This window comes from Centroberyx gerrardi, chromosome 13 (assembly GCF_048128805.1).
Source record: "Centroberyx gerrardi isolate f3 chromosome 13, fCenGer3.hap1.cur.20231027, whole genome shotgun sequence".
Taxonomy (NCBI): Eukaryota; Metazoa; Chordata; class Actinopteri; order Beryciformes; family Berycidae; genus Centroberyx; species Centroberyx gerrardi.
Window position 1 is genome coordinate 21,863,030 of NC_136009.1, and position 13,643 is coordinate 21,876,672.

Consider the following 13,643-nt stretch of genomic DNA (forward strand, 5'->3'; position numbering starts at 1 on the left):
GGCTGTCCCGCACCCTGCGGCCGCTCGGCCCGCTGCGGCCCTGCAGAGTCACCGCTCCGCCCGCCGTGACCGTCCCGCCGTGACCGTCCCGCCGTGACCGTCCCGCCGTGACCGTCCCGCCATCTTCCCTTAAACGCTTCCTTTAAAAATCACCAACATGCTGCAGCTGCACATGGGTGGTGGTTGTAAAACTTTGACATGTTTATTGTAGATCTTGTCAGTGCTGTTACCAACAACAGATGTCTTGTACACTAACACCCATTGTCTTCCAAAATGCTGGAATATAAAGCTGATATGAACATGTTTTTGGGTTTTTTTTTGCTCTGATTTATGTTAAAGCTCACACTTGTTTTCACATGTTGATCCACCTGCAGGCCCTTCCTTCTGATTCATAAACTCATCTGAGGCAATGTTGATTTAGATAACCGCTGATGTCTTGCAAACATTCCAAATTATCATGAATTTGATTGAAAATGCTGCTTTTCTCAAACACAAAGAGCTACACAAGCCTTCAGTTCAATTTGCAAGCGCACAATAGCAGCATTTTCTTGATAAATGAGCAAAGTATAAACAGATGAAGTTAAGTTGAGCATCCTCTCTGCATTGTTTAAATCTATAGTTGGCCAAGAGCTTCACTTCCTCAACTTGAGGTTCGGTAACTCCTGCAGATCCAAGGTCCAACCTGCCATTATCATCCTTAATGCATGAAATGTACGTCAGGAAAAACAAATAACTGGAACAATTATTTCTGCGAAAACCACACTATTTGCGGTACAAATTCCTGGTACTTGGTGGATTAAAGTGCCAATTCTGATTATGTGGCTTGATTTTCTCACCAGTGTTGCTTTCATTAACTGGCTCTGGTCTTTTCATTCCAGCAGGTCCTCCAGTTCTCTCCGGTTGGTCTACACACTTGCGGTTTAGGGCCATTCCTGTCATGCTGCTGCGACAAGGAGCGGAAATATCTGTTTATATATTAAAAAAAAAAGTGGTTGCACTTTTCATTCCATCTTCACTAGTAGTTATAAACATCGTAAAACATATTTTGGGGTTAGGGCTTTGAAAAAACACATCAGGGAGAAATATATAAAGACAAAAAATTTATCTAAAAAAGAGGTGTTGAGGAAAAGAAATGCTACCCCAATTTTCACTTTTCCTCTTGTAACTGATGTGAAACTCATGTTAATGTTAAGTACTATTGAATTTGCCTGCATCCAACCTGTGCCTTTGATGTTGGGGTGTCAGGTTTAAAGGTTTAAAATTAAAAAAAAACTGTTGAAGTGATTTTTTTCTGCACACCTACTGTAAATAGAAAGTCACAGTCAAATTGAAACATTAAACCAAAGAGAAAAGATGATTGTTTTCATTGACAAAAAGGCAATAGTTGCCCTGGACCAGGACCCAGATGCATACATCGCTCACATCACTCAGTATTACCTCTAAAATAGTCAAACCAAAACTGAAATAACATAGGCCGACTTCTGTGTTACCTCCAAAGTCTTGCAGTCATGGTTTACTAACAAACTTCAAGAGGTGGTGTTGCTTCACTGAAACAGTGTGCAGGAAGTTGTGGGGAGTGTCGTCTGTTTCTTTTTCTTTTCTGGGATTTGTGTCTCCTGGGGAAAACAACCACTAAGTCTTCATGCATGTAAACACTCTGGAAGAGGCCTTTCCTGCTCAATATATATGTATGATATTCAGGAAAAGAAATGAGAGCATGTGGCCTTTTCTGTGGACACTTTTATCCCAAAGTGCAATGCAATACCATGAGTGCACACATGGTTAGCGGGAAGCAAACCCCTCACCCTGGCAGGCTCGGTGTCCTGCTCACTGGGCTGCGCAGTACCACCATTATTGTTCATAACAAACACTAGACCTTCAGTATATACTGTATGTCATATTGGCTGCAGATCAGAGCTGGGATCTGCTGGGCGGGCATAACTCAAACAAATATCATTCTTGAATTTCCTCATTATTTCTGGTCCTGGAAAAGTAGATAGAGCAATTGGAGAGTTTATTTCCAAAAACGCCACATATCGCTGTTGTCATGTGGAAACCTTGGAACTCCAATTTTTCATGTTGCAACTTTAATTTAAAGCAAAACTCCCTCAGATACTCAATGTGTCATCAATCTGTGATGCTCAGTGCTTTCCAGGAATTTAGATTTAGGATTAGATTTCTGTACGGTGATTTCCTACATTTCCCAGAATGCCCTTCAACAACCCCCAGAGAACGGGCCTGGACTTGTTGTATTCAGCTGGGTTTTACTTGTAGGTGGAGAGACAGCAATAACAATTGCAATAGCACAGTAAGAGCAAGACAGCGAGAGGTTTTCCAGTCGAGAAAAAGCGAGAGTCGTGCTCCTTATTGATTCGTTGGCTGCATTGCATTCTGGTCTATTGAGGCTGCTGTCAGTGGAGAAATTGGTCTCTCTGCCTCTTCTACGATGGATTTCTCCTTGTATGATTGTTGAACCTTGGTGCAAAATGGTGAGTCTACAAAGAAGCTCTTACTCTTTGATTCAGATGGACTGACACCAAAACCTGTTGACGTTGATGTGTTAGATTGTTTAAATTTTTTCTCCTGTTAAACTTCATTGTAGCTGCACTGGAAATATCTGAACGTGACATCATGCTGTCTATGCTTGGCCAGGTTTCCATGGGAATAAGAAACATACATCACCAAACAACAACATGGGTCCCGGAGTGCAAGGTTCATCCCCGAGAGCTATTTTTTGACTATGTTAAAGTGTTTTAGGGTGGATGTTTGCTTTAAGGATTACATGCTCCTCTAGGGGTTGACAAAAGTCTACGACCCTTGACCTTATGAAACCCTTTCGGAATCAATTGGATAAACTGAAAAATGCGTGGTGGCCAAGCTAAAAACAAGGCTGTTTTTCTTAGTTCCTGAAAAGTTGACATATTGCACATGCAAGGTTTTCACCCAACAGTGACGATATACATTTTTAGAAAATAACTCATTCCCTTCATTTAAATATTAGAAAATATAAAAGAGGATCCACTCTGTGAGAGTGTTGAGTGTAATTTGACCAAACAATAAGTTGCCTATTATCCTTCAAGAAGTGCTTTCATTTGTTTTATGTATTTATTCTTTGCTATTGATCATTTTAAAGATAAAGTAGCAGTCACACTTTTCACATGATAGATATCTCACTTTAGTACAAAACTCTTCATAAAACATGAATGGTTGGTGCTGAGCTAGTGTATAATGGATTGTGCATGTAAAGAACCTAATTAATGTAATTTATGTATTAGCATGACAATGATGCTGCTGACAATGATGCTTTTAATCTTCAATATGTTCTGTTTATTGTAATCTTATCCTCTTCTTTGCTGCTGCAATTGCCTGTAGGGAACTTATCTTATCTTATCTTTTCTTTTCTTATCTTATCTTGGAGAAATAATGAACATCCATACCTCTGAAATTGTTTATGTTTATTCAGCAGTCAATATAGAATGTTAGATAAAACATTTTTTGGCACAGTTGCTCAATGATAATAAGCTGTCCTGTTTCTGTGTGGTAATCTAAATAAATATGCAAACCATAATTTACTTCCCAAATAAATACACATAATCCACAATGAAGATGCACCGCATCCACCTGCACTGCATCTTCTCAGAAAAAAGGAACAAAAAAAAAAAAACAACATAATTTATTGTACTTCAGGCAAACAGTTGCAATGGGTTTAAACCAAATAAAGATTGGTGATGGTGAAAATTATTTGAAAAATATGCTTCATAATTCATTTCAGCAGCTTGTTTTTTCTCCTATGTTCTACTAGGCAATACAATAAGGAGGCATTTGATGGGCCAGTACAAGGCTATACTGTGGGCTTGGGATCAGAGTAATTCATGGGTTTTTATGGACGGACTCAAACACAATTCCAAATCCCACCTCTACTTCATAGTTAGTATTCAGCAACAAAAACATGCCACTACTTATTACTGAGATTATTTTTCTCTTTCACACTTTGCCTCAGATTACATCAACGACTGGTGGTGTTAAAAAGCGAGTGTAAACTTCACAAATTACATCCAGAGACAATACATTTTTAAGCTGTTTTATCACCTGGAACTTGAGACATGTTTATAAATCTTTGTCTGTGAATTAATCATGGGTTTGAGTTGACTCGGTGTGTTTTGGCAATTCTTTGAGGAAAATAATTCCAGAGGATTATGGGTAATACTAACACTGGGTCGTTTGGGAAAAGTAACGAAAAAAAAGACTGATTCTAAAAATGAGAATTTCCTGGAATGTGACGAGTTATCTTATGGAGAGCAGATGGGGAGGAATGTTTTCATGTTTTTCTAAATCTATGTTGAAAATATATAGTTACTATGTGTTTTGATTGAAGCAGGGCCTTGTTGTTAATCATCTACACAACATTAATATACAATACACAACAATTAAAGGTGGGTATCAAACCTGAAGCTATATAAAATAATTTTTTCATCTTCAAATTCTTGTCAATGACACTTGTTCTTTTCCCTGTGTAATAACACTGCAATCACTTCAGTAACAGTAATGCATACAAGTCTGACATCTGGCAAAGTCATGGCGTATCATAACATTTGCCGCCAAAAATTCAAAACACACTTATATCAGCTAAATTTCTGGGGACAAGTGGAGCAACAACTGATCACATGATATTATTTTTAGGCCAATGTGATAAATTATTAGACGTAGGTCACCAAACTGTCCTGCACAGAACTTGCTCCAGTGCTTTATTTCAAATATAAATGGCTCCCAAATAGATTCCTAGCAGTTTTTGCCTTTGATCTCACTGAAGCTAAGTCATGGTGAGCGGCTTACCTTGCCTTGGCCAGTTAACGCCCATGCGTACAATAGTGGAGTAACAGCAATAATCTATTCCGCTACTCATCTGAGTCTACTGCATGTACTGTAATATCACAAACATCATGTTGCTACATTGTTGTTACACTACAATTCACAGTGTTACTACACAGATAGAAAAGACCATAAAAACTTTCATTTGGTATAAACAGTCATTCTCTGTGTCCCTTTACACTGAATCAACACACACGCAGCACTTGCTGTCGCTGTGATTTGGTTCCAACTTACTGGCGACAGACGCCAGCGATGCAAAGTCCGCCTGCTGAGAAGGCCGCCAGGGAGCAGCCATAAATATATTCCATCCATTTCCTCCTCCAGTTTATATTCCATAGTTGCCCCCTTTGTCTTTCAACAGTATCTTTGTTGAACTCTTCGTAGAGAGGCTGAGAGCAGCGTGCGTGTCGGTGGAGGCGCCGGTCGCTGGGTCATACGCAGCCGCACGCCTGCGCGGACACTTCCTGTATCGTGTGGTAGCGGCTCATGTTGTCCAGGAAGGAAATGTCCTCTTCGTAGGCGATGGGCCGGCAGCAGGGCCCGTTGCTCACCTTGTCCTTGCGGCCCTTCTTGCTGAAGCCCGTCCGCCTCATGCGCTCCATGGTGATGTCGTAGTTGCGCCGGTGGCCCGTGCATTTGCCGCTGCAGTAGCGGAACAGCAGGGTCTCGTCGCTCTCGTAGCCGAGGCCCAGCTCGCTCACGGTCAGCTCCATCTCCCTCAGGGAGCAGGGCTTGGGCCTCCTGGCTCTTTTAGTCCTTCGGGCCTGGCTCTTGTCCAGGCGCCGGCTCTTCCGCCTCTTCCTGTCCAGCAAGGTCCCGACCACCTGCTGCAGCTCGCCCTCCGTGAAGCTCTGGAACAGCATGGAGACTGAGGGAGAGGAGAGGAATTAGAGGGGTGTGCAATAGGGAACAGTGGGATGATTGAGTTTGTGATGCATCATCTTCTGTTCAATCAGAAATGTAAAGAGGGCTGAAGGTTGACGGGCCATTTTGCAAGCACACATTTCTGAAAGTAATGAATGTCAGAAGAAGGCTGCGTTTCTCCTGGTCAATTACTGTGACCATGACTGAACAAGACAAGCCTTATCACTGGCACTATGATAATAAGCCTTAGCATTCTATGAAGCTAATATAAATGACAAATGCACGTCAAGGAGGCACTTTTGGGCCATGCTGAAGTGTATTCCTCCAAAGAGAAATGAGTAAATCAGCCTCTCTTGAAGGTTTTAGTGGTTCTAACCTCCCACCTATGGAGAGTCAGTGAACTATGAGGTGTTAAATGACTGCAGGTTATTGGGAGACATAAAAACTTGTTCTATAAACAACCGAGCGCGGGCACTAAGCCTTCTGTCTGAGCCCAGGCAACCGGTTCACACGACACCTTATCTAAGACCAGACAAGGGGATTGCTAAAGGAGATAGTAACAGTTTATCTTACACTCTGAGAGGAGAGAGTTCACGCTGCCTGCCGACCGGGTTCTCCGGTGAAGGCCACCCATCGCCTGGGACAACGACGTCGACGATGGCAAGGATGGTGATGATGAGGGCGACGACGGCGGCGGCGTGCTCACGGACGGCGATATCGATAACGATCTCGATGAGGATGGAGATGCGTGAGGATGTTTTGTCCGAGGTTTGAATTGTCCAACGGTGGCCATGTTTCTAGTGAGGAGGATGGACAGTGCTGCACCACAGAGCATGAAGGCAAAAGTAGCACCTTTCCATAACTTCATCTTAGAACGTGGAGGAGCATTGAAACTCTGTCGAGAGAGGCAGAACGCACACATCAGACACGTTAAAACAATGTTACACCTTCAATAACGTAAACTGTCTTTCTCCTTCGGGTCATGAGCTGCAGCACGTTCCAAGTAACTTAACCCCATGTGAGCACGACTGCTAAAATAATCAGGCAGAGGGATTTTCACCTCGTCACATTACTGCAATCCCAGCGCACAGATAGTACAATGCCTTAATTGTTATCTTCTGTGACTTTCCACTTCTGTGACCTTCCATGAAGCCGCTTCTCTCAGTTGAAGTTTCCCCAACAGGGCTTTCATGTTACCGTCAGTTTACTTTCCCTAATTCTGCACTGACACTGCTGTCAGCTCATTTTCACTCCTAAGTGGGTTCATGAGCTGCAAAAACGACATCGCTTGTTGACATATGAGAATGTAGGGTGTGTTTCATGCATATCACTGCTGTTGCGGAATAACCATGCAACTGCAAATTTTCTTTTTAACCCTTACCCTAAACTTAAACCTAACCCTAACCCTAACCCTAACCCTAACCCTTGAAACCTCTTAAAACCGACAAAATATCAAAAATACTTCAATAAGAATATAAGCATTTTTTTCTTCATTCCTGAAAAACAAACATTTTTTACAGACATTGTCCAGCGATATGCTTTTAAGAGGGGGGGAAAAAAACAATTCCCTGACAGGAATCCCTTGACCACACCTATTTGCTATGCTAGTATGGCGGGGCCTCATACTCAGTGAACATGTGTGTTTGTGCGCCCCTTTATCTTACTCCCCCTCCCTCTCAGAATGCACTGAGCCACAGCAAGGCACTAAAGTCAATTTGGAAGAATTACGCCATATTTTCTCTTTCTTTGTTGTCATGCCACAGGTATTTGAGAGGTTTTACAAGCTCACTACTTTGTATTTTTCATATCATGTCATGAGCTAACAAAACATTTCCCCAGACCCGGAAACGGTATACTGGCAGTGACTAACAGCAAATCCAGACCGGCCCTCCAAAGTGTTTTGCCAGACTGGATTCTGTACTGTACATGTACGGGCTGCTGTGTACTTGGCTTGTTTAGAGTAGGACAAAATGTCACATGTCTTTGTCTGTTCCAATAGAATCAGTTTTATTGGGCAAGCATGTTTGCACATAGAATGGATTCAGCTTGGTGGGTTGCTTCCTGTAGGTCACATTAAACATAAAACCACACAAAAATATAGAAAGTAGGAGAAATTTGGTTCTCTGGTTGAACCCCACTGATTGCACCGCAGTCAGTAATAGAAAAAAAAGAAATATATACAGATATAGAGAGTATTGCATTGGGTCTGAGCGTTTGGGATGCCGCAGGGGAAAAAAACAAAAAGGCTGTACCCATGAGTTGGAATGATATAAACAGAGTATAAACAGGTAGAACCGGTCTATGAGTCAAAACTTAAACATCATTCATAATTCCATATGGGTTTGACACAGTAAGCAGTCTGTGAACAACAAAGGCAGCTTGCTTAAAGGAGGCACGGTATTCATTTGAAAGTCAAACATTTCAGCTAACAACCTCGCTTTCATACACAGTCCATGTAAATCAGATGTGGAGCTGCGGCTGCTGCACAGCGTTATCTGGTACCCGGCTACACACGAACGTCTGATGCTCGTTCTTCATTCTTATAATTAATTGCCGCACATGATAGATACCCGCCTCAATGGAAACTCTCATTTTGTTTGGTTCAACACCAACTTCTGTCTCCCAAGACTGTAGTTTTCTAGCTCTAAATATGATAAATTCTAAATTTAACAAGAGCCAGTTTGTTATGATATATGGCGAACGATGAGATCATTGTTTTCTTATGCTATTAATAGGTCAGTTTGGGACAATTACTCATCCTCAAAGTTAGCTGCTTCACAACACCTCAATACGTCAGTGTCTGGGGCCTGTTAGCTCTGTTGCTCATCTTGATAAAACAATTAGCTCATTAAACAGACGAGTCCTCCGATGTTTTAGACGCTGGATGAAGCTTGGTCATCAAACGCTGATCTCATGTCTCTGAAGACAGTTTGATTGTCATAATTGCTCCACTCAGAAACACATTACCCGCATCTGCAGTCGATCGGCACCAATAAAAGTGCCAAGGACCATTCTACAGCTTATTCGGATCTTCATGGGTGATTAATCAGCATAGACATTTGATATCTATCACTGGCCCCCGCTGTCACAGACATAAATATACAGATGTTGATAGGGGGGGCAGGGGCACCGTTGTTTTCTTAGGACGACCACAGACAGACAGACAGACATGACTGAGTGGTGCGCTTCCTGTAAGGACAAGTGCTGCTGTTTTCCAGTAAACAGAGAGCACCAACGCAGAGGATATAGGGGAGCCCAGGAGGACTCTCCAGCAGAAGGAAAAGCCATCCTCAAATAGAGACATAAAAATGCAAAGACAACTAAAACAGTTCCTACACAGCCGCAGCATGTCTGGCCTTTACAAAGCATCACAAACATACTCCCGATGTGCCCATGCATGCTCCTGTGTGGAGATTTCCCCGGGTGAGAGGCCCAAAACAAACTGAGAAATTCAGCTACTCAAAAGGGGAAGACGGACGGTTCAGTGACACAATGACAAACGCAGAACATGTGAAAGTCCTCATGAGGATTTTGTGTTTCTAGACAGCGTGGGAGTGAACATCAGGTATGTGGTTGGTAGTACATGGTCATAGATATAGCAAATAAATACCCAAAGACAGGAAAGCTGTTCGTCATTTTTCACCTGAAAGGCTAAGTAGTGTAGAAACAGTTGTAGAAGATCATCGCTTGAGGCAGACAATTAAAATATACAACTGTTAGCCAAGAATTCGGAAATGTGTCATAGCCATTCTTGAGAGATTATATATTCTCAAATGCAGGCATCATACATAGTCAGCATGCGAGCCAGATTCTCAACCGAGCTCTTGTTTTGTCTCAAAGATGGCATTATTCAAATGACACAATAAAATTGATGTTTTCAAGAAATAATTGGGTCAGTGGCCATGGTGCTGCTAAGCTGGTGGTAATGTAATTACAGCAGCATGGCGCTCATGTCCTCCCCTCCCATGCCAGAAGGAAGCCCTCAACAGAATGTCACTGCCTATGGAAGATGAACTGGTGATCTGTCAAAATGAGGATAAGGGGCGTCTGTGGTTAACAGTTTTTTGAATGGAGCCGGGAGACAGGGGGGGCCTTCTTGTCAGCTTGCCTGGATCTTGCCCAGTGTGACATGATCACAGCGAGAGAAGATCACAGACAGGCGTGAATGAACAGCTTCTTTGTGCCGGAAAAACAGACGTCCATACCATCTTTTCTGTCCCATTATTCTGTAGCATTTGTTCCTATACATTGCCCAGATAGAGGCTGTTCTCTCTGACTCGCTCTGACTCATCTGACACACACCCATACAGCACTTGCATGGTTTCACTTTTTCATATCATATGACACAAGCTTCTGTGGAAATCACGATAAAGTCCAAGCTTCCACTTGTTGTCAAGACACTCACTTCACTTCCAGGGAACACACACGCTCCCAGCAGCACCATCACATAACACTAGATAATCCACCTTACGTAATATATTGCTGCTTCCTGATAATTAGAAATGTCCACAGCTCGGACCGGCCGCCGGCTTATATATCTGCCGTCGCATAACCTGAGGCCTTTACCTACATATTCAGCCATGCGTTTCAGCTGAGCTCCACCTACGTGACCAGCTGTCCCTTTGCTACTCTGAACACACCCCATAATAAATACCTGCACTGGAAAGATAACAGAGGAGTATAGCAAACAGTGGGAAAGGCACCTACTGTGTTGAACTTGGTGGTTGCAAGGAAACAACGTGCTTTAGGGAGTCCTAGAGAGGCCTTGTCTTGTCTTTTCCCTCTTAAGTGAGCATCAGGAGGCCTGGGGACAGCTAGAGAGTGCTTGGGGAGGTAATAGGGACATATTCCAAAGATCAGGGCGGGATTAGCACTAATGCCTGCCGGCTTTATCTGCCGTCACGTGGGTTAACACCTGGCTGCAGTGCTGGTGGCGGAGCCATGGCCTGGCCGTATGTGTGTGTGTGTGTGTGTGTGTGTGCGTGCGTGTGTGTGTGTTAATCCGTCAGACACCTCTAACTCGGGGGTTAGGCCAGCAGGGCCCACCCGAGAGAGCACCCAGCAGGCGCCCTCTAAACCTAGCCAGCCTTCAATCAGAATAATGGAGAAGAAAAGTGATGACCTCGATAAGTTGGACTTGTTGTGTCGGCACCAGGGTGGGCCGAAAGGATGTAAAATAAAGTGGATGTTCTGAGCCAGGATTGGCTGTGCTAAATCCAGCCTTGGTTCTAATGCAACTGAAAAAGGCTTAGGCTAGGCTGTGCTGTAATTTTGCTGGGCAACCACTTTGGTTGGCTTGTGCTCTGTCACTCAGTAACTACGGGATAATTAAAACAAGCCTGCTCCTTGTTAGCAAGAAAGCTGAAGTTCATTACAGAGAAGAAGAAGGAAATACATCTATGGGAAATGCCAGTAAAGTTGCCGCAGTATACGACTTCTAAACCTGACCTTTGTATCCCTTTCTGTCTTTTTGATCTGCTAGGGATATGTGAGTGGTAAGCAGCTTCGATTTTAATTTTGGAATCCCTCCTATCACCTCCCATGGGTTTATACAGATTAATCCAGTGACCCTGACAGCCATGCACGGAATCTCAAAGGCACAACTCAAACCTGTTGCTGTCAAGGTGGCTTTAATGAGATGTGATTGCAGAGCAAGGGAAGACACAAGATGCTTATTTGACATCAGGCCCAATTTGTCTGGCCTCTGCTATTACGGGAACACTTCAATCAAGGTACAGTTACATGTTGTGTTCTGACGTCCCTTTAAATAGCACTTCCAACGGACAAAGAGAGGTTACCCAAGGCTTGGCAAGGAAATGTCACCTTGCCTCATCATTTATGTTCGGGCCAAGAATAAGATTGATGTCGTGGACTTACTAAAAATGAGTCTGTGCCCTGCTATTCTTGCTGCTAATCTGTCTATGCCAGATCCTCTTTTAACACAACAGTATTGCTGCTAAACCCATGTTAAACATGTTGATGTTGCCGTTACAAAAGGTTGACGTCCATCTGGCACTCGTTGAATACCACGTTCAAATATGACCCACGCGAGCAAGCTCAAGCAAGCAGAAACATCTGAAACACGATGACATTTTACATCAATGTTAGCATACCCTTGCGTCAAACTACCGACATCTTCATTTTTTACATGTGTGCATTGTATGTTTAAGTGAGAAGCTGGCAAAAAAAAAAAAAAAGCGCAGATGATGAGGTGCTTCAGTTAGGGCCAGTTTGGACGGTGGGTTATGGGAACTGACAGGCTCAAGTGACTTTAGGCTTAACCTCTGTCCGGACTCACAGCACTCCACTAGATACAGTATAAGCTCTACGTATGATATGGGCTTAGTGGGATGGGGATCATCATGTCAGTCAAATGCCCACAGTGAGTATCATCAAGTTTGCTTCTCTAGCAGTTCATATTTAGATCAAAAGTTTAGATGCAACTGGATGCAACTGTTCTTTCCTTATCCAGCCTGTTAAAGAGGCAGCGCTGAAAAAAAAAAAACGTCGCGCTCAGAAGGGAGAACATTTGAGAACCATTATCAATAACCTGTGAGATCCTAAAATTCAGCACCAGCTTGTGAGAAAGCATGTGACAGAATATTTGGAGAGTGGTTACCCATGATAATGAGGGGCACACCACCATGTTGGAACGGAAGACAAGCACTACTAAGATCTTCTTCCCTGAAAAAAAAAAAAAATACAAAAAACAAAGAAAAGGCCAATTTCTGTGTGGTGGATGGGTGTTTAAATTCTACTACAGTATTAGAATAATTTCTTTTTTGATGTCGCTAATCCAACATGGTGGCACGTCCCTCATAATAACCAATAGTAACCGCTCTCCAAACATTCCGTGACAGGCCGCTGTGCACTATTGACATGCGGCTGCAGCAAGAGCCGCTTGTTGATACAGATAATCCAACGTGTGTTTTCTGCCACTCAAGCACTTGGTGAGGCATCCCTGTCAGCAGCACCTAACGCCTTCCCCCCATAAGCTGCCGGCTTATACTAACAAAAGAAGATGTGGTGTCCTTACCGTTCGGCCGGCTAATCCAGACTTAGCTGCGTGGCGTCGTCTTCAGCTGACCTCCACAGGCAAGTGCTGGCTGGGTAAGTCCATCATCACAGCCGCGGAGCGAGGGAAGGAATCCACTTTGTTCCCCTAAAAACCATCAGAACTCCATGTGCCTCTGAGAAGCAGGGGAGGTGTCCCGACTTGATCCAGGGCCAGGCGCTCTTATCCCTTTATCATTGTGGCACTTCCACAAAAGTGCCTTATGTTGCAATGATCAAAATCCACATTCCTCTGAAGGCAACCATGAGCTTCATGGCACTCAGCTTGATCCATTGAAAGAGGAGAGCTGGCTGTTTAGAATAGCCCCTTGACTCGACATGTGGCTCACTTCAGAAAACTCTCCCCATGTTAATCCATCCAAGTTTTGGTCTCCCTTTTTTCAAAAAACCTGAGTACAGAGGTGCAGCGCAAAAGAGAGGTACAGTGTCTTAGATCTCACAGATGCCTCAACTTTTACTCCATCTGCTATGAAACTCAGTGCTGTAGGTACCAGATCATTTCATCTCCACTCAGACAAGTCAGAACATTGTTGGATAGATAACAAATCATACAGCATGCACATCTTCTTACCCCTATGGAGCAGCAGGTCTTCTCCTCAGCTCGGGCTGGGCTCCAGGAAGGGCTACACCGCGGGTTGAAAGATGGGTTAGGGTGAGGAGGGAGAGCGTCGTCACAGTAAGTGGAGCACAGAGCTCCTCTGATGCCTCCGCCTGCCTCACCCCCCCACAACTGTTGCTCCTCCTCCTCCATAGTTGTGCTTGTGGGCCGAGTCGGATTACTCCTGACATGATAATCTCCCTGGCTCTAGCTCCAGGAGCACTAAAGGATGCTTTGG

General features: G+C 43.5%; 1 protein-coding gene across 1 annotated transcript; it reads right to left on the minus strand.

Moving 5' to 3' along the window:
* Positions 1 to 3,482: 3,482 nt before the first annotated feature.
* On the minus strand, positions 3,483 to 12,907 carry LOC139920676 (uncharacterized). Its single transcript, XM_071910720.2, has 3 exons — positions 12,770 to 12,907; positions 6,307 to 6,628; positions 3,483 to 5,737 (listed from the first exon to the last, which is right to left on the minus strand). The coding sequence occupies exons 2-3, from the start codon at positions 6,599 to 6,601 to the stop codon at positions 5,301 to 5,303; spliced, it is 732 nt and encodes a 243-aa protein (XP_071766821.2). The 5' UTR covers positions 6,602 to 6,628; positions 12,770 to 12,907; the 3' UTR covers positions 3,483 to 5,300.
* Between the last annotated feature and the right edge of the window lie 736 nt (positions 12,908 to 13,643).

Coding starts and splice junctions, on each gene's coding strand:
- LOC139920676 (XM_071910720.2), bottom strand. CDS start 6,601: ATGAAGTTATGGAAAGGTGCTACTTTTGCCTTCATGCTCTGTGGTGCA. Junction 5,738..6,306: donor GAACTCTCTCCTCTCAGAGT/GTAAGATAAACT, acceptor CCTCTCCCTCAG/TCTCCATGCTGTTCCAGAGC.